Source organism: Aphis gossypii, unplaced genomic scaffold (genome assembly GCF_020184175.1).
Source record: "Aphis gossypii isolate Hap1 unplaced genomic scaffold, ASM2018417v2 Contig00116, whole genome shotgun sequence".
Taxonomy (NCBI): domain Eukaryota; kingdom Metazoa; phylum Arthropoda; class Insecta; order Hemiptera; family Aphididae; genus Aphis; species Aphis gossypii.
Window position 1 is genome coordinate 9,627 of NW_026083021.1, and position 22,519 is coordinate 32,145.

General features: G+C 31.6%; 1 protein-coding gene across 1 annotated transcript; it reads right to left on the reverse strand.

Annotated features, from left to right (window-relative positions):
* Window positions 1–20,808: 20,808 nt before the first annotated feature.
* On the reverse strand, window positions 20,809–22,171 carry LOC126553271 (uncharacterized). The gene is made up of 4 exons (XM_050208418.1): window positions 21,993–22,171; window positions 21,406–21,899; window positions 21,143–21,341; window positions 20,809–20,969 (listed from the first exon to the last, which is right to left on the reverse strand). Exons 1-4 carry the CDS (start codon window positions 22,111–22,113, stop codon window positions 20,809–20,811), a joined length of 975 nt encoding a protein of 324 aa, XP_050064375.1. The 5' UTR covers window positions 22,114–22,171.
* Between the last annotated feature and the right edge of the window lie 348 nt (window positions 22,172–22,519).

The following is a 22,519-nucleotide window of genomic DNA, read 5'->3' on the forward strand; positions in this document are numbered from 1 at the left end:
AATTTGTACGCGTTGTCCTGCTCCATTAACTGCATACCAAGCGCCTTAACAGACGCATAAGTAGACGATTGGTGTCCGACTTGATGTCCGTCGGCTTCAGCACTAGTAGCGTTGAGACTGACAGGGACCTGGCTGTCCACCCCTGTAGTCCTGTGGTCGATGGATGACGACCCCCGGGAGCCCACTTGCTCACCCCCGACTGCCGGCATCTGGGGGTCCGAATCCCCTGATGCGGTAACAAAATTTCTGTGCGAGACGTCCATTATGAGTTTTTTGAAGGGTGCCTCTCCCTTGCGTTTTTGCCCTACCGCCAGGGGGATTTGAGGTCAGTGTTTCCTTCACCTAGGACGGATACCTGCCAAGGCTAAAGAGCCCGTCCTACTCTTTGGAACCTCTTAGATGTCTCTCTCGTACGCAACCTTCCGGTATGGGTGACCCTGCCGGTATAGCTCGCGGAGTCGACAAGAGACGTGAGCCCCCCCACCACGGCAAGGTGGGTTCCATCGGGGGGGGGGGTTAACCTTAGCCTTACCTAACCTAACCTAACATAACCTAACCAGGATCGATCAGATCCTGACGTATTGAGAGGTGAAAGTGATGCAACGGGGGAGATTGAACTAGAAGTATTTATTTTTTTTTATTGATGAACAATGTAACAATAATTGATGGAGGATTTATTTTATGTTTACTCTCCATAAAACAGTGTAAGATGTCATAATGTGCTGGGGCCTTCATGAATCCATTGCCCGTCATATAAGATCGTTGTTTGTGATTTTGATAAGATTTCTCCAAATTTCTCCATTTTTCGAAACATTTATTGCCACCATATTTTATTTCATTTGATATAATATAACTATTTTCTTTCATTTTCTAATACACTATTTGCCACACTTTAATTAAACTAATCTTAAAGCTAAACCCATAGTCTTTTGTCGTGGCAGTTTCTTGGCAGATTCAATATCCGATCGTTTCGCAGACGTATCAATGGCTTCGGATATGAAACTAACTTGATTCATAGAGTTAAGCACTCTCTGTTCATTTCATCGACTTCGTTATTAGTAGCCCAAAGATGCATTACTTGTGGTTGAAAAGTAATGTCTAGGTGGGTTATAAGATTTTGGAAATATTTTATATCAGCTTTCCTCCAACTGTCCTCTGGCCAACTTTGTTAACATTATTGCAAATTGTTTGTCATCTTTTTGGCGCATTATTTCAGTCAACTCATAAACTTGAATGTTTCCCAAATAGATTTAATCGATAACATTTCTACAGCACTTGGAAATTTAGACAATATTTCTTCAAAACTATCGTACAATGGTGTTGCTTTATACCGGTGCTAATTGAAAGAAATCGCCAAACCTATTACATTTATGTCACCAAATGGTTTATTTATTCTTAATATAGACCTCAATCGTTGATCAATGTATCTCAGTGTTTTTTATGCCAACCATGGAAATTTCATCAATTATCAAAAGTTTTACATTGGCAAACTGACAACGTAGTGTATTGAAATATCTGAACTTAACTTTGGTAATAATCGCGGAACGTGGAATGAAGTGTTAATCCTTTATTCCACATGCAGCTTTACCTGTTGGTGCTGTCAGCAATACGGGAGGAAGTGACAGATCATCTATATCTGGTCTAAGATTTGCTATCCTAATTACAGATTGTGCTAATGCTCGTATAAGCATTGACTTTCCAGCTCCCGCTGGTCCAGTGACAAATACTTTCATCGCAGTATGACCTTTTCCCCATAATTGACTTCTTATGACATTAGTTGTATGATATAAGAGTTGGCGTTGACCGTCATTTAGACATCCGATTAAGTCTTTAAACTGTTCATTGTCTATGAGGTGCACTATTATCTTACCACCATCTTTAGGTGAATCTACATCTGATGTATTTGTATTTTCAACATAATCTCCAACATCGTTTATTAGTACATCGTCTGGTACCCAATCTTCATCGTCTACAAGCTGATTGTTGTTACGGCCTTGTTCCCCTTCTATTTGGATTTCATTATTGTCTAATTGGGTTTCTTCTACTTTATTAAACTGTTGGTACAACAACTTTTTTATTTGATCAATGTTTGTTTCATACACTTGTTTACAGTTAATATCTAACAATCGATATTTTCATCATCATCGCGCCATGGTAAAATACATAATATTTTCTCTGTAAAAGTCTTGTTCATTTTTATCCACATTAAACCAAACATACCGTATGATTTTTCTGATTTTACGTTTATGTATATACTTGTTTGGTTTTCCGATTAGAGTGGAGTCAATGGGATAAGTGGTATCAGGTTCATTATCAGTGTCAGAATCAGAACTGTTGTTAGCCGGGTTTTTTTTACCGAGGACTTCATAATTGGAGCCAAATTCTGCTAAAGTACATCTTCAAGACTGTGTGGTCTACATGAATAGTATTCATTGAGACCGTCAAAAAAATGTCATCAGATTTTGGATCCATTTCTCCTCTAACTGCCATTGGTTTCAACATTCGAGTTCTTTTATCAGGATGGCTAGTGTTTATAATATATACCCAGTTGAAGTATTGCAGTGCTTCATACCTAAGCAAGTGTACACTGCTTCCTGTGCAGAGATTTCTTGACTCCCTGAAAAAGTTGACGCTATTTTTTCAGTTGTTCTTTAACCGATAAATCAGTAGAAGACTTAAGATTTTCGACAATGTCTCTCATTAGTTTTGATATTCCACGTTGGCTTTTTCCAATATACTCGATTACATATTTAACACAAGAATAAACGTCCAATATGAACTGTATATCCATGTTAGATTGCCTAACGGAAATAATTTTTCATTGAATCCAGAAACCATTCGTTGTTTTATGGTACGTTTTTTAGAAAAACTGTTGGCCGTCTGATAACAGTTCGAATAATGGATTTATATTCATTAACATCTTTAATTGACAATTTTTGTAACATGTCTTCTAATGTTGGATCTGAAGATGAATCACTGTCCTTGAAGTCCCTGAGGTATTACAGAAATTTTTCATATTGTAGTATACGAATTTTCTTGTGATCGGATTACTTATGTCTTCTGTTAGCGGAGTCAATATACAGGTTTCATTCATTGGCGGATATGGTATGTTGAAGCGACACTTTTCATTTGTTTGTCTTTGTCAGTTCTGTAACAAGTGTGTGTGACTATGAGTATTTTTATGCAAATACTGATAGGCCGGACTGCCATCGTCTACCATACACGTAATGTATTTGTTGATAAGTGTTACACATGCACCAAAAGTTTCTGGTTTGACTGGGTCGAAACAGGTGCATTGTCTAACCACAATAGCATGTGTACATGTGGACTGCCCCTATGTTGATATTCGACACGATAAAAGAAATGTTTCACACTGTTTTTTTGAAATAACATTTTTGGACTTGATCAATTTAAAAATGCTCTAAACCTATGATCAAAATAAGTAGCACAAACAACTGGGTCTTGTCGAATTAAATCTGATTTTTGTGCATAAGTTAGGACAGTATCATCAGACAACGTTTTTTGAGTAACGCTGTTTATACAAAATCTTTAACAAATCAGTCCAAGTTGATTCACTAGGGCTAAATGTTAAGAATAATGTCGGTTGACCTTCTTGACGCACCATGGCAAATACATTTTTTCTCATCGCTGCAAGATATGAAGGTGAATTTTGTACGTTGTGTAACATTCGGTATCCTTGATCGTTATCTATCATTTTGTTTAGAACAGCTGGATTTGCTACGTCATTCGCAGTTGTGTTTCCTTTTTTGTTTTTTCGTAAAACAATTTGCACATTGCTTGCAATGAGTTTTTGAACTAATACTTTGCATTTAAAAAACAAGTTTATTAGTCCGATGCAAACCTTCGATCTACGTTCAGCAGTTCAGACCTTACTACTTTTGAGTAATTTTTTAAAGGTGATTTATTTGTACGTGGATGCCCACCAAATAAATCAGGAAAAGCTTTTTTCCTCTGCATGGTCATCAATAAGAATAGATAACGGTTTCATGCCTTCGCCTGGTGCAAAAGAAACAAAATCACAGTTTTCAATCATCGTGTCCATTGATCCCGGATTGATTGGTTCAATATTTGTGTCTTCATCGTCGTTTCTTCTTCACTTTCATGATCCGAGCTGTTTTCTAACTTTTTGTTGTTTCTGACACATGCGCCAGCCAATCTTTGTCTATTACAGCATCTTTATATAGAGGTTTTTTTAATCAAATCATTCAATGCTGATACTACTGATGGTCTGACATTTTGATAAAGATAATGCTATTTAAAGCACGATTTCTTTTTATTTTACCTACCTTCATCATCTTAACTGCAGCTAAATTTTCAGCACGCCTTGGCAAAATAGATGTAGTCTTAGTCAGATCTATTGAACATTGATAACGTTACCTTTGATTTTTAGCTGTCCATCACTGCGAAGACATTTGAATATTTTCATAAACGTTAATCTAAGGGAAACCATTTGCTTTTCTATTTGATTGAATAATGAAGACGGAACACTGTTTTAACTCATAACCATTTCCTATGTACAACGGAGGAACTTTGGATTTTTATATGCGAAGACAACTTGTACATATCGTCATAGTACTCTTGGCATCACTTGGAATTGACATCCCCAATCGATTGAAGATACCAGAGTTGCATTTATTGACACTGGATGGGAAACGTAATCTATGACACGAATGACATTTTTCTGATAAACCTTGAGACCTTTTCAAAATATATTCAGATATCAAAACATCTTTCTTCTGCCTGGTTTCATTTAATTTTTGCCATTCTCGTTTTTTATAAGATATTGGTGTTTTCTTTTTAGTAGATACATTTTGACATAGGCTACTATCCAATGGTAATCTTCGCTTTCTAATGTTTCGAACATTTGAATTTGATATGTTATTTGAAAACTGGATTTTCCATTCGTTTCAATCTGTTCTTCCCACTGGCGATCTGGTTTGCTTTTTAACATCCGGATCTTGCAGTCGCTTCGATCTGTTCTTACGACTGGCGATCTGGTTTGCTTTTTAACATCCGAATCTTGCAGTCGCTTCGACCTGTTCTTACGACTGGCGATCTGATTAGCTTTCTTTAAACTGGGTCTTTCAATCGTTTATTGTACTTTTTAAATATAACATTTTCTTTGATTTGTAGCAACAATATAATCAGACGCACGGCTTAATTGTTTTTCTCAATTTATCCTTTTCAAGTTCTTGCAAATGAAGAACAATGTTTTCGCGTGATATTTTTATTGCTTCTTTTTTATTTTGTGTACGTTTACTCGGACGTCGCATTTTATGAAAAATATATATATTATTACAAGAAATAAATAGACAAAAATAAATAAATAAAAATAAACTTACAGCTAAAAAAAACCTTAATACTAAAAGTTTAAAAAAAAAAAACAACAACAACAACAACTGCTACCTCTGTCAACCAAAAAAAAAAATACAAAATTAGCTGATAATTAGAGTATATAATATTATAAAATAATTAATTTGAAAATTACCTTAACACAAGTCACAATCACAGAAATCCAGTAAATGAATCAAGAAAAAAATGATCTAAAACAAAATTATGAATGTTACCAAAAAGAAATATATAATAAAACACCTGAATTTTAGTAGCACCGCTATTATAATATGATAGAGTGTAAGGACACAACCTTAACATTTTGACATTTACAATTAATATACAAATACATACTAAATTCCTAATTTATTCATTTTCCTTTATTAAATAAAGTAGTTATTTTTTTAAGAGGATGCTATCCATACATTTGTTGTCTCCGTCTTACACACGCCCGATATACCAAAATTTCGTTCACTAGTTTCAATAGTGGGCTGTTAATTTTGATATTGGAGTAAATTGACCAATTATACAATTTTTATATAATAACATTATCTGTGTTTAAGCGTTGGCTTCTATTCTATAGTTTAATTCTTAAGCGGGATATGAACATTTTTAATTTGTGATATTTCACTGCATACTTGCTCATAGTATACTGGAAAAAATTGAAAAATCGCCAAAAGCACAGATAATGTTCTTATCTAAAAGTTTGATAATAGGTCAATTTAATCTAATATCAAAACTAACAGCACACTATGAAACTAGTGAACGAAATTTTGCTATATCGGGTGTGTGTAAGACGGAGACAACAAATGCATGGGTAGCGTCCTCTTAATAAATAATAAATATATCTAATATTTTAAAAATTAAGTACAATTAAAATATTAAATAATATCTCCTACTCATAATGTCTAATAAGTATTATATTTTCAATAATCAAATGATAAATATTTTATGGAATCCAAAAAAATTAAAGAGCTTTATTTATATTTAACTATTATAGGTATTTATTATTGTTTAACACGAAAATCATAATATATGAGTACTTTTTAATTGGTAATCAGTCAAAAAGTCTATGGAAAAAAGTCCGAACACATGTTTAGTGTCGGACAAACAAAAAGTCCGAAAATATAAATTATTCTATTAAATTTTCATTTATAATTGTATAATTTATTATCCATTTTAATCAATTTTAATAGGTATTTAATATACATGTATTTATCTAGAATCTAGATCTATATAATGTTTGTTCTTTTATATAATAATCGTGGTAATATTGATTATTGTTTGTAGGTACATAATATAATTTTATGGTAGCTAACATGTAGACATACAGCCACATATCATAGCGATAGATATATCTTAGAATTTAGATCATATACGATCTAAGAGATATTTAATATAATATAATATATAGGTAATTAACTATAGTAGATTTCCGTTTTATTTTTTTTAGTTATACGAAATAATAAGAATAAGAAAATAGAAAAAAAAATATAGTTATAAAGAATATTTTGTATTTTCCGAGTTTTTGTTAGAAACTAAATAATGTGCTAAAAATTTTTGTCCGACTATAAAAACTGAATCCGGACTTTTTGTCAAACTTTTTTAAAACGGACTTTTCTTCAGCAATTAATTTTAGTTAATTGCTGTATTCATAAAATGTACAATGTAAATACACACTACACACTTGATAAACGAAAAAAATTATTCTCATACATGAGGAAATTCTTGACATAGGTACTAATATAATATATATATAATATATATATACGAATCCGATGATTGCAAAAACGTCATGAGTCAATTATTTAAAGCTTTTGGATAATTGATAAAAACTGTAGAATATAAATATTTTTGAAAAATAAATTAATTTAAGAAAAAGTACTTATTAAAATATATCATACACCTACTAATAATACTACACCTATAAAGTCGGTTTTTTCACTCAAAAACACATGATATGACTATTATAGTAGGTATATACGTTTTTACTAATATCTCAATTTCAAAAAAAAAAAAAAAAATATATGACTCGTGACGTTTCTAAAAATATCGATTCACAATTTTTTTTACTGAGCATAATATTCAGTTTAGCATTTGAAAATTATTGAAGCATAAACTTATAATAATTTGTATAAATCTATAGTTATAAATAATTTATAAAAAGACATAATATGGAGACCAAATTATAATTATAATTTGATTTTTGTGTAGTATTATCAAGCTTTAAATACCAACGCAAACTGATATTTACAATTAAGCAAGCTCCACTACTATAGGCTACAATATTATTAAAACAGAAGAAGAGGCCCAAACAATATACAAATAATAATATTAAATAAATTTCATTCAAAATCAAAGTATGGATCTAAAACATGATATATCTTTCGGATCACCTCCCGTAAACATACCACTGCACCTATGTAGTATGTACCAACCTACTAGGTAGATATTAAGATTATAAACTTAAGTAGTTAGTAGTTCCGCACCGGCAGCCGTCCGCTACACACGTATGTTATCATCGTTGCGACCCGCGCCTTGTGCTTTACAAACAACGTACTCAATATATTTTATATTTGCTAAATAAATAATCTTTGTGACTAAATGCTTTCACTACACAATTAAAACATTACTTTTACCCCTTCTTCCACGCGTTCGTTCCAGATTCGAATTCGAATTCGAATGCATAATACTTATGTAGCTCTAAAAATTATTTGTATAGTTTACAATAGTTAATTGCCCAGTTACGTAACACACCGACTGGTGTCGTCTTATCTGCGGCCCGTCGCTGACGGCGGACAATTACAATCTAATTACCTTCTATCACCAGAATGTTATCGTCTACGAACAAAAATAATATCAATGCTACGTCGCAGAACAACAAACACGCAAATTCAAAACACAATGTAAATACAAATACAAATGAGACTAATCAAAAGGCGTCATCGACCAATTCTACCTCAATGACTAACTGGACGACTCAAAAAAAAAGAAATCACTCCAATTCCTCTTACTCGAATTCTGAACCACCAACATCTCCGCAAGATCACTCACATACACACAAAAATACAAAAAAAAACTATTCATCACGAAAAATCGCTATGAAGTACTCAGTCAAACAGAGCAACCACCTGAAACATCCATGGATGCAGTACCAAGCCCAGAAATTGAACCAGAAGTTATAGCTAAACCCCCTCCTCCTATATTCATCAAAGATGTACACGATTTCCCAGCGCTGTGCACAGAGTTAATCGATCTGATAGGCGTAGACAACTTTCACTGTAAGTCAACGACAGACCGACTTAAAGTACAAACAGCAAATCCTGAGTCCTACAGGAAACTAGTACACTTCCTTAGGGAAGAAAAGGCCGAATTTCACACATACCAGCTAAGTGAGGACAAATCAACACGTGTAGTAATTCGTAACTTACACCCATCTACCCCTACCGATCTAATAAAAACCGAACTAGAAATGCGACTGTTTGAGGTCAGACAAGTTACCCAAGTTCTTCACAGACTCAATAAAAACCAACTACCTCTATTTTTCGTCGACCTAGAACCTACAATTCACTCAAATGAAATCTTCCAGCTTACTTCCATCCTACACACCAAAATCAAAGTTGAAGAACCGTATAAAATCAAAGCTATCTCTCAGTGTGCAAACTGCCAAGTCTACGGACACACCAAGGCATACTGTGGATACTCGCCACGCTGCGTACGTTGTGGAAATGGTCATCCTTCATCTTCGTGTCAAAAAACCCGCGACGAACCTCCATGCTGTGCTCTCTGCCAAGAAAGCCATCCTGCCAACTACAAAGGCTGTTCAGTGTATAAAGAGCTCCAGTACCGTAAGAAACCTAGCTCAAATAACAACAAATTTATTTTTGATAACAAACACCCTAGTCTTAAGTCTAACCTTGTAAAAGATAGTCATCCATCAGAACACATTAACTCAGTCCCTCCTACAGCTCCTCCCCTTACTTATGCCAAGGTAGCCTCTAATCAATCCTCACGCTCTAATTCCACTCCAACAACTCAAGATACCCCACCATCTGCAGAAACAAATCTATCTCATCTAATGACAAGTTTCTTAAACGACTTCAAAACTCTAATAAATCCGTTAATTTCACTACTCACCACAGTAATTTCCAGTCTGCTTGACAAATCCAAATGACTTCTTCAGCCACAAATAACTCACTCTTAATTTTACAGTTTAATGCAAACGGCCTCAAAAACCACTCAAACGAACTCCAAACTGTTCTCCACAATAGGCGAATAGACATAGCAATTATAACTGAAACCCATTTTACAAAATACTCATATATATTCATTCCTGGTTACAAACTAATAAAAACCAATCACCCTGACAACACTGCACATGGTGGAGTCGCCATTTTAATCAAAACCTCCTTATATTATCAGCTTCTTCCTAATTATAGTTATGATCATATCCAATCTTGCTCAATTTTAATTAAACTGAACAAAATCCCAATCACTATCGGTGCATTCTACTCCCCCCCCTCGACACAAAATAACTAGAGCAATACTTAACGATTATTTCAGCACAATTAAAAATAATTTTATTATCGGTGGCGACTTCAACGCCAAACATCAGAGCTGGGGTTGCCGAGTCAACAACCCTCGTGGTATTGTACTTTACAACCTTACAAACGAAAGGCATATCAATGTTCTTGCCCCCCCAGGTCCTACATATTGGCCAACCACGACAAATAAAAACCCTGACATCCTAGACATTTTTGCTGCCAAAATTCCCAGCAACTTACATTGTTCCACTGTCAATATTCTTGATCTAAACTCTGACCACTCTTCAGTCCTACTCACTATCTCAGCCACTCCGCTAACACGTGTTGAACCACCTAAACTGTTCACCAACCAAACTGATCATAAAAAATTCCATGACATAATTAATGAAAAAATCGATCTAAAAACTAAATTAAAGACAACCTCAGATATTGACGAAGCTGTCAACAATTTAACAACACTCATACAACAGGCCGCGTGGACTTCCACAAAACCTGATAAAACCAGTAGCTCAATCAAAAATAACTCAAATTCTAATTCCTTCTTACTTCCGGAAGAAATTAGAAGTTTAATTACTGAAAAACGTAGGGCAAGAGTAACTTATCAACTCTCCCGTCGTCCATCACACAAATCCGTCTACAACAAACTTGCAAATTCTCTGAAAAAAATCCTTGCTAAACACAAAGCCATTAGCCTTGAAAAAAAACTGCAACAACTCTCAGCTGCAAATGGTAGCCTCTGGAACGAAACCAAACAACTTCTAAAATTTAAATCCATCTCAACCCCTCTAAAAAAATTCGATAACACCCTAGCTATTACCGACTCAGAAAAATCAATCTTGTTTCAATCACACTTATCAAATATCTTCCAACCTCACGCTAATATATATGACCAACAACATCTAGACAATGTTAAAAAATACCTCGACTCTCCATTACCCTATGGGCCTCCAACTAAATTTGTCACCCCAAACGAAGTGAAAAACACTATCCTGAGATACCCAAATAAAAAATCTCCCGGTTTCGATCTTATAACCGCCGAAGTTACAAAATGCTTACCAACAAAAGCCATAGTCCTCTTAACATACATAATAAATGCAATTCTACGATTATCATATTTTCCTTCCTTATGGAAATTTTCTCAAATTGTAATGTTTGCCAAACCTAACAAACCTCCAGACTCACCGGACTCTTACAGACCTATAAGTCTCTTACCTTTTTTTTCTAAAATTTGCGAAAGACTAATTCTGCAAAGAATGTCTTCCCACATCATCAATAACAATATTCTTCCCCCATCTCAATTCGGCTTTAGAGCCAAGCACAGCACAATCCATCAAGTGCATAGATTAGTAGACGCCATCTCAACTTCACTCGAACGAAAGCAATATTGCTCCTGTGTCTTCCTCGACATTTCTCAGGCTTTCGACCGCGTCTGGCATGACGGTCTCCTCTTTAAACTGCGAGATTGCCTCCCATCACCTCTATTTCTGCTAATTAAATCTTACCTAACAGATAGATACTTTCAAACTCGCGTTGGCTCGTGTGTCTCAGAAATGTCTCTAATCCAAGCAGGAGTACCTCAAGGCGGTATCCTATCTCCCCTTCTATTCAATATATATGCCTCAGACCAGCCCATAACACAAGACACCCTTGTAGCTGATTTCGCAGACGATAAAGCGATAATAGCAGTACATGAAAATCATTTAATTGCCTCAACCAATCTCCAAATTCACCTAGACCTTATTTCACAATGGTTCTCCAGATGGCGAATAAAACTAAACCACAACAAGTCGGTACACACAACTTTTACGCTAAAACACGGAATTTGCCCACCTGTTTCTGTAGACAACATTCCTATTCCGTCGTCTGACACCGTCAAATACTTAGGCCTGACCCTTGACAAAAGGCTAACTTGGAAACAGCATATAAGGTCCAAACGACTAACTTTAAACTCACTTTCTCGCTCACTCAAACACCTCTTATCAAAAAATAAATTCACTAAACTCGAAACTAAACTTCTCATCTACAAATCATTATTAAAACCCATCTGGACTTATGGATTACAGTTATGGGGATCAGCCAAAAAAACTAATATAAATAAAATCCAGACCTTCCAGAACATCACCCTACGTAGAATAGCAAATGCCCCACCGTATATATCCAATCTAACCCTCCATAATGACATGCACATCAAAACAGTCGAAGAAGAATCGGTAATTTTTTACAAACGTTTCTTCTCACACCTAGCTAACCACAAAAATCCACTAATTAGGAATCTAAATACATTAACTTTGCCTGAAACACCTCGCCGTCGCCTGAAAAGGAGATGGTGCAGGGACCTCCTATTCTTATAACCTCCAACGATCTAATCCTCGCTATTCATTTCACTCTTATTCCCCACTAAGTCATGGATTAACATAATCCATGCTCATGCCAAGTGTTGCTAATGGGTGACTTCTTACCCCCGTATTATCCAGTGTTTTTTTTTTCTCTCTGCAAATACGCTTATTGTGCTTCTAGTATAGATTGTGTAACTTCTTATAAAAATTAAAAAAAAAAAAAAAAAAAAAAAAGTAGTTAGTAGTTACTCACCAGAAAAACAATGTATTTATTAGATATATAAATGTGTATGAAAACAAGTCCCTTTCACATCGATTGCTAAAAACACACTAAATCAGAATTTACAGAATTTAAAATAAAATATATAATCGAATAGTTGTTGCCAATAACTATAGGTAGAAAGGAAGGTATAGAAAAAAAAGTATTTTGATATTTTGTTGCGCGTGTCAGCAATTACTAAGATAACGATTACAATTTCAAAAATCCAAAAGAAATGTATTTTGATATTTCGTCGCGCGTGTCACCAATTAGTAATACGACGGCTGGAATTTCAAAAGGCCAAAACATTAGATATAACAATGAATAGTATCTATGACTTAGACCCACACCGAACAGCATCGGTAGAAAACTGGTAAAATTATACAGCGAGTACAGGCAATAAATTACGATAGGTAATGATAACTAATTACAAAAAAAAAATAAATTGTCAAGGATAGGTACCTGAGACATATATCAGTAGAGATAAACTTCCGATTTTGGCACACACGTTAAATTACGAAAATGATTGGACCATTCGAGTTTGAGACAACGTTCAAGCACCTACCTACTAGTATACCTACCTACTATATTCAAATAGCAAATGTAAGTACAATATTGACGTAACTTTATATTTATATTTTATTTTTTTACTGGATAAGTAATATTAGTACACAAACAATTAGAATTTTTTTAAATGCATAATATAATTTGCGATGTTTAAAAAATGTTCATTAGATTTGCAGTCGTAAGTAATTCTTGAACAAATTTACATCGGAGTGACGTTTTATGAACCAGTTCAGGATTAAAATTATATTTTTAATTTTTAGTACCTATTATATTGAAGTTATAAAAGAAAAAATAATAGAATAGGATTTATTAAAAATAATATTTATAAATCATTATAATTTAAATTCCTAAATAAAATTGGAAAATACAAATGCTTTTAATAATTTCTGTAACTAAATGTGTTTGAAACCCATCATATACATATACCATAGTATACTTAAATCAGAGGTTCCCACCAACCTATGGTCCGCAAACCATACCTACCTATAAAATTTAAACAAATATTTTAATTTTATATTAATTATATTATTTAATATCTTTATTAGTAAAGGAAATACAAACCCAAAAATCACATTAACGTATTTTTATAATTTTAATTTACTTTTGATAAAAATAATAATACAATATACATTTTTTTAATAATAGTAATTTGTGTTAAATTGTTGATAAATGTAAAACTTTTACTTAACTTGAACAATAACAAACATTATTATTATTATATATTATATTATATTATATATTATTATTATTTATTATTATAATATGTAAGCTATAAGGAATTTCACTATATTTTATTTATTCATAACCTAAATTCTAAAATGTGTAAAAAATTGATTCTTGGCTATGAGAATAAATAAAGTCTAAAATGTATAGTGGTCTGTGACGTATCGAAAGTTCTCAAAGTAGTTCACAGTGTCAAAAAAAATTAAACCACTGATTTAAATATCTTTCAAAATAGTATAGACATAGTAATTTGTATTTTATACTCAGTTCATTCATTTTACTAATTTTAATCTCAAAATATTATCCAATAAGATATATTTGTGTGACATTGTCACTGATGTCATGAATACCTGTACGGGATCCCTTGCCCAACAATTAAATTAACTCATGATAAGTACACACTGTTAAGCATTATATGTACTTTTTTTTGTATAATATGTAAATAAAAAACAACGGTCATCTTTTAAAATTATATAGATTACTTTTTCCTGTATTGTCTACATACTTCTTTTGGTATTATAAATATTAATCACATATCATACAATCATGTGTTTATTTTAATAAATACACATCAATGTTCTTTTTATACAACCATATTTATGTACTGAAATACTATTGTACAGTAATGAAATAATGAAACTACAAAATATAAAATATCAATGCCCCAATGCACATTTAATTTATTATTAATTTTTATTATGAATAATTTAAAAATATTGATGTAATTTTCATGAAATTAAATTAATTTTATAATAAAAATAAATTAAATAAGCATTATTTAGGGAGTTTTATTTAAATGTATGTATTATCTCATCAAGATGATTAGATTAAAAATATATTTATTATCTTATGTAGATACCTAATTATTTTATTTTTATGATCTTAACTGTATTCATATGCTAAACAAAATACCATCATTCAAAATTTGTGGACCTTAAATGATTTATAATTTATTAACAATATCAACTTTGAAATTATATATTTAATATAGTTATTTATGTATTATATAGATGTCTACAATTGTTCATAATTATTATTATGGGGATGCTGCCCCCATAAACGAAGAAAAAAAAAATAGTAAGCATGAAAAAGTAAATTATTTAACTTCAAACTGATTAATTTCTATTTTTTTTTTTTTTAGATGACAATCAACAAAATGTTGATAGAGAAAAAAATAATAATAAAAAACCAAGTATGTATATTGTATACCTATTGAGTATTCTATGTGATTAATTTCACATACCTAATTTATTTAATTTTTTTTTTTTTTTTAAGAGTGTAAGACGTGCAAAAAAAAACATTTCGGCAAATGCCGAAAACAACAGGCCAATAACAAATATAAAAATAAAAATAAAAGTTAGTATACCTATATTGGATATTAAATTTTAATTGATTAAGCAATAATAAACATGTATTTTGTTGTTTAAATCAGAATGTGATTTATGCAACGTCGGCCACAGAGGCGTATGCTGGTGGCGAGACGAAAAGCAGGTAATTATTGAATTCAACAAAACAGTTTTCTGACTAAGTGCAATTTGAATATGATTATTTTAATAATACAATTTTTTAAATTTTAGAAAACCTCAAAAAAGGATCTGAGAGAGGTCCTCAATAAGCGTAAGAGCATACCAGTAAGTTTTTTTTTAATACTTAAATATCACTATGCACATATTGAATATTTAAATACAATAATATTTATACTAAGTTCCTGTTAATTATAATCAAACCATGTCTTCATTTAATTTATTTATCAGTGGAATATCCAAGAGAAAAGTTCAAACTTCAGGAAATATTAAATTACTCTATAGTTAATTAAATAATAGGTATATGATAGTGCAATTATTGATATTGCAATTCAATTGAAATCATGGGCACCCATTGGGGGGGGGGCAAGATAGGGCACTTACCCCCCTGGACAAAAAATATTATGGACTTGTAGCTCAATAAATATTACCATAATATTATTATTATCTTTATTAACTTACATTTGAGAATTTTTTTTTTTGACCCCCCCCCCCCCTAAAATGTTACCTATGGACGCCCATGATTGAAATAACTAAAATGGCTCACTTTTGGTTTTCATAATCACACAATATCAAAATACATTCCATTACATTAAAACCAAACATTAAATGTGTATTTATTAAGGATTTTTTTTGTAATGTAACTAAACAACCACCCTCTCTCCCAAAAAAAATTCTGAATATCACTGATGTTCATAAAAAAAAAAAAAAAAATAGGATAACTATCAACTTCAAACACCACAATAGTGTACCACTAAAGAATATGTGTATACACTGAAGAATAAGTTTATTAAAAATATTATGTCATAGTCAAACTAAGCATTTTACTAAATGACAATTAGTCAAATAAGTTCATTTTTTATTCAATTTCACTACCAGTCTAGACATTTAGTTAAATGATTTTAAGAAATTAAAATATTTAACGATATTTTCTATTAATTATTAGGTACTAATTAATTTATATATTATATAAAAAAAAAACCATTAGTGATGATAGTGAAATTATACAAAAATGTAATTTAATAAAATATCTGATTTGACTATATGCCTATCACATATACACTATTCATAAAACTATAGTAAATACAAAATATTATCTAATTCTGTTGTAGAACAAAGAAGAAAGCCAAATGGAGGTGGAGGAGGACCAGGAGGTCAGGCTAATTTCCTTTGAATAAAAAAAAAAAAAAAAATCGTTTTAGTTTTTTTTTTTTTTTTACATCCTACCTATCTACCTACATTCATCATGGATCATTAAAAAAAAAAAATTCTACCTACAAAAATTACAAAATTTTATAGTACCTGTTCTTATTATACGTTGACTAGTTGGTTGTGAATGAGTTGCTGGTTGAAGCAGGCAGATATGCTAGCCAGCATAACGTATGCAGACATGCACTAATAAATAAATACACTTTTTTAAATCTGCTTCCTCAGGGTTATAGGACCTGAAAATGTAGGTGAATTATGTTAATGAGTAAGTCAAAGACAAATGTGTCAAAAATGTAACTCTCAGTGTATACCAATAAAGTTCTCGCCGAAAAGAGTATAACATTGTTAATAATACTTACCTATACATTAAGCTATTTCAATTATTGCATTGAAATGTCTAGTCCATAGTAAAGTTGCCCATAATCACATCGGTTGGAGTAGGAAATTTATAATTTATTGGCCAAAATATATTTTATTTCGACAAAACAATTTCAATGAAAAAAAAAATAATAATAAAATAAAAAAATCACACGTGCAGGCTACAATTAATATTCGATTCACAACCAGATTACCAGAAACCACTATTAAACAAATTAAATTTAAAAAGTAAACATACCTTGACGAAATGAGAGGTATTATAGGTTATTATATTAAATATAATATAATATTATAAGTCTATGAATATACCATTACAATTAACTAAATATTTTGGTTTTTGATAATCACAATGTAGGTACACTATAAAAATAATTTGAGAATAGCGACTGTCAGTGAAATATTCAAATATCACGTACCTATAACATAGAGTAATACTACTACTATATAATAATAGTACTCTATGACCTATAATGTATAAACTTACTATAAATGTATAATAATATAACATTATTTTCGAAAATTTTAAATTACATATTGGTACCACTGTATAGATTATAATGTTCAAACCACGAATTAAAATAATAATATACTGGATACCCAACGAGAGGTGATAAGGAGCTCCCAAAGTGACTTTCATGTACAAAGGACTACTAGCGCTTCAAGGGAATTCAAAATATACTAATGTCGTTGTAATCAGGAATTGAATTATATAATATATATATTTCCTAGAAGTTTTATTAATTAATTTAATTCGTGGAATTTAAACGTTGACGGTAAATTATCTTGAAAAAAGTCGCCACTAATATGATTACAAGTGCTAGGTGTAGTTTGCAACAGCTGTTTTAGCAAGTCAATTTGGGTCCCAGAAAAATGGTTGTTTGTATAGGTCGTTGGGTATCCACTATATTTTAATTCGTGGTTCAAACCACGGACTAAGCTGATATTATCCATGAACTCAACGTTTATAGATTATTCAAAATTTGAACTTCAAATGCTAATAAAAAAAAATTGTGCCTATGTATTATTATAATTTTTTAATCACTATAAGAATAACATATGAGGAACTTTGTATAAAATTTACAAGTATTTTGATAGGGCCAAAAAGATTTTATCGACACATAAAAAAACAATTTTTAGAAAAATTGAAAATTTCAGTTATCTATAAATAGCTCAAAAAAAGTCAAAATATTTTGAAAATTAAATCACGTAAAGAAAACGCTAATCTTAATAACTAGTAAAATTTTCAAGTATCTACGACTTATAGTTTTTGAATAATAAAAAATATTTAAAATCGTTTGAGGATAAATCGTTATCGTTACGCGATTTCGTTAAAATTTAAAATTCAAACGCACTTAAAATTTTTCCTATAATGATGCTTCGAGTTTTCTCTATAGCTACTTGAAGGAAAACTTATGGAAAACTTAGTGTTGTATTTTTAATCCTTAGTTATAAACACAAAAAATTTTATGATTTTTCAACTTCAAATAATTTGCAAATATTCATGTTTTTGACGAATTTTTGTAAATATTTGAACTTCAAATGCTAATAAAAAAAAATTGTGCCTATGTATTCTTATAAGTTTTTAATCACTATAAGAATAACTTATGAGGAACTTTGTATTAAATTTTCAAGTATTTTGATAGGGCCAAAAAAATTTTATCGACACTTCAAAAATATTTTTTCAGAAAAATTGAAAATTTCAGTTGTCTATAAATAGCTCAAAAAAAGTCAAAATATTTTGAAATTTAAATCACGTAAAGAAAACGCGAATCTTAATAACTGGTAAAATTTTCAAGTATCTACGACTTATACTTTTTGAATAAAAACAAATATCAAAAATCGTTTGAGGCTAAACTGTTATTTAACGCGGTTTTTGTAAAAATTTAAATTTCAAACACTCAAAAAAATTTTTTGCCTGAATCCGGTAGAGTTTTTTTTTACAGATATTTGAAGAAAAATGTATGGAGAACCTTGTACCAAATTTTCAAAACTTAGTTATAAAAGAAAAAAATTTTATGATTTTTCAACTTCAAAATTACTTGCAAATTTTCGCGTTTTCGACAGATTTCGTAAAAATTTGAACTAAAAACGCTTATAAAAAAAAATTGTGACTAACGATTTTTAATTTTTTTTAGCTACATTAAAAACAACTCATAAGGAACCTTGTATTAAATTTTCAAAACTTTTTGGTCATCCAAAAATTTTTTATCGACACTTTAAAAAAAATTTCTCAAAAAAATCGAAAATTTCAGTGGTCTATAAATAACTCAAAAAAAGTCAAAATTTTTTGAAAATTTAACTATATACGGATACCACTGACATTAACATTTGGTGAAAATTTCAAGTATTTTCAGTGATTAGTTTTTGAATTACAACCATAAAAAAAAATCGATTTGGTCGAAAACTGGTTTTGCGTAAAAATTGCAGTTTTTCCGTCATTTTTTTTGTTTTTCTCGATTTTTTTGAAAACTGTTGGAAAATGTTAACTTTTTACCTCTATAATGCACCAAGGATATTCACTTTTACATCGGAAACCACCCCCATTGTTTGAAATTGGAGCATTATTTCGACTAGTTATGCTGTACACAGACACAAAAACAAAAAAAAAAAAAAACACACACCATTGTAAAATCAATACATTCATCACTTCGTTCAGAATCTAAAATCAGAACGACGAGTTGATCGATCTACGAGGTGAGCCGATATCGGTACGTTTATTAATTCAAGACTCGTGATATGAGTTTGCAATTTTTTAATATATATAGGACTGCACGTGTAAAGTCCGTTAGTTGCGTTAATAACACAAACCGGACAACAACTCTGAAGAAAAATTCGACACGAAGACAAGTTGTACACAGTCCAACAGCTTCCGATTTAGCTTTTTTACGTTCGTTAAACGCTATTTAATATGGACGACATGTATTTAGATGTTACGGGCGGATACACCGACGATTGCAGAATAACTCAAATTGAATATCATTCTTTTTTACCTTATTCTACGTCAGCTTTCTCCAATAACGATGAAGTGCGTATCGCACTACATAACACAGAATCTTATACTTTACCATGTGAGAGTTATATTTACATCGAAGGAACAATAATCAAACCTGCAGATATTACTGATGACATCCGATTTATAAACAACGGGCTGGCGTTTCTTTTCTCCGTAATGAAATATGAGATAAACGGCATTTAAATTCAAAAACTCGCTAATCCAGGTATAACGACTACATTAAAGGGATATTGTTCGTATAAAAAACGAATATTACATCACATCACAACTCTGGCTGGGATAACGATATTAAAAATGCTAATAAAGATTTTATTGAAAGCGGCAATTTTAATGGTTGTATTAATCTTAAAGATTTGTTCGGTTTTTGTGAAGATTACAAACGTATTTTAATAAATTGTAACCAACAACTTATATTAAACAGAGCATCACTGGATATAAATGCCGTTAAGCAGTATAAGAATAATGAAGTTGTCGCAGACGCTCCTAAACTAAAAGACGTGAAAATAAACATAACAAAAATATTATGGAGAATGCCCATAGTCAAGGTCAGTGATAAAGAAAAAATAAGATTGTTGAAAGTAGTAAACAATCAGAAACCGTTGACATGCGCGTTTAGATCGTGGGAGTTGTGTGAATATCCTTTTTTACCTCAAAGCACTTCGCATTCTTGGAAAGTGAAGACATCTAACAAATTAGAAAAACCTAGATATGTCATAATCGGATTTCAAACTGGTAGGAAAAATAGCTCGAATAAAACAATGTTACATTTTGACCATTGTAAAATTAAAAACTTGAAGGTCTATTTAAACTCAGAAGTGTTTCCCTATGAAGATTTCCAAAGCGACTTTACCAGGAATAAGTTGGCTACATTATACCGCGCCTATGTAGAGTTTCAAAAATCTTACTACGGCCATGACGAAGTGACACCTCTACTGAACCGATCAGATTTCAAAAATCTGTGTCCGATTATAGTTGTTGATATGAGCAAGCAGAACGATAATGTAAAAATGTCAACTGTCGACCTAAGGATTGAACTAGAAGCAGACGAAGCGTTTCCAGCTTCCACTTCGGCATATTGTTTAATATTACACTACCAAATTATAACTTACAATCCGTTTAACGGAGAAGTAAGAACCTTGTAAATATTGTAAAACTTAATATTAATAAATGAAAATACTTTTTTTATATGCATGTCTTTTTATTTTACATAATACATATCTGAAATTAAAATAGTTTACGTTTTGGTACAAAATACATTTCCGATACGGCTGAATCGAAGTTGTACGTTTTCGATAATGATCGCGTGTTGAAATGAAACGGCCCATCGTTTTCATCGACTGCTCTGCTCGGCGATTGCATTGTGAAACTCGGTGGTGGTGTTGACATCGGTGTAGGTGGTGACGACATTGGCGAAATGACCGTCGTTTCATTGGAATACTAAAATTTAAAAAAAATATTTAATAATTGTTGTTTAAGGAATAATAATATATTTTTTAATTACCTCATGCGAGATGTTTGCCCTATGGTGTAACAATGATTCAGCTAACTGTTCAGCTGCACACATCTGTATTTGATTGGAGAAATTTGGTATAGATTTAACGACTCGATCGTCTTGTATGTTCTTAATGAAAACTACCATCTCGTCAACAGTTTTCGGCGGTGATTTATGCTGCCTACATTTCTTGTCGAGGTACTCGACAATTTCTTCATATTGTTTTATAATCAATAGAGCGGTGAATACTTCTTTTTGCACGATGCTCTCGAAAATAGAACATTCGAGATATTGAAGTCGAAGAAGGTCGCCCCGATTCAGCAGTACTCTACATCCATCACGATTTTTTGTTTCGATCACCAACACATTTTCTCCGCTATACGTCATACTCGATAGTTTCATTTTTTCGTCTTCATAAAATATAACTCGCTTATATTTTTGTGGTGTGTCTGATATGAACGACAAGATATGCCCCATGAACCCGAATATTTTTTTCATAAAATCTGTAGTAATATGCACGTACCGCGATGAAGTTAATAAATGAACAACGACTTGTAATTTTTCACTCGGGTCAAAACCAATATGTACAAACTTACGGGATGCAAAGTCTAGTGTGTAGCTAGTAGATTCGATGAGTTCAGCTGGTGGTGTCGGTGGCACATAAGTAAAGGTCTTCTTTTTATACAAGGCAGAGTTGTCAGCGATTGATCCAGCCATCACTTATAAAAATATTAAACACTGAAAAAATATAAAAACTGCGAGAGAACGGTTGAGACGTGAGAGACAGTATAAGGCTGCCCATATAGCAAAAATAGTACATTGATATATATTCGATATTCAGTCTAAATACATTTTTGTATATTTGTTAGTTGATATACATAAAATATTTTAGCGATAACTCAAAATTAATATATGTTTTTCTATATTTATATGATAACTTCACTACATCAAGATTTTGATATCAAAAAAATGATCTGTGCGGAATGTATATAAGATATTTTCTGCATGATATTTGCCATACATCTAATAATTAATGTTTATTTGATATCTAAAAATATTTATCATAAATAACACATCCATAGTATATCTAATTAATATCAGATAAAATATATCAAAAATCTGA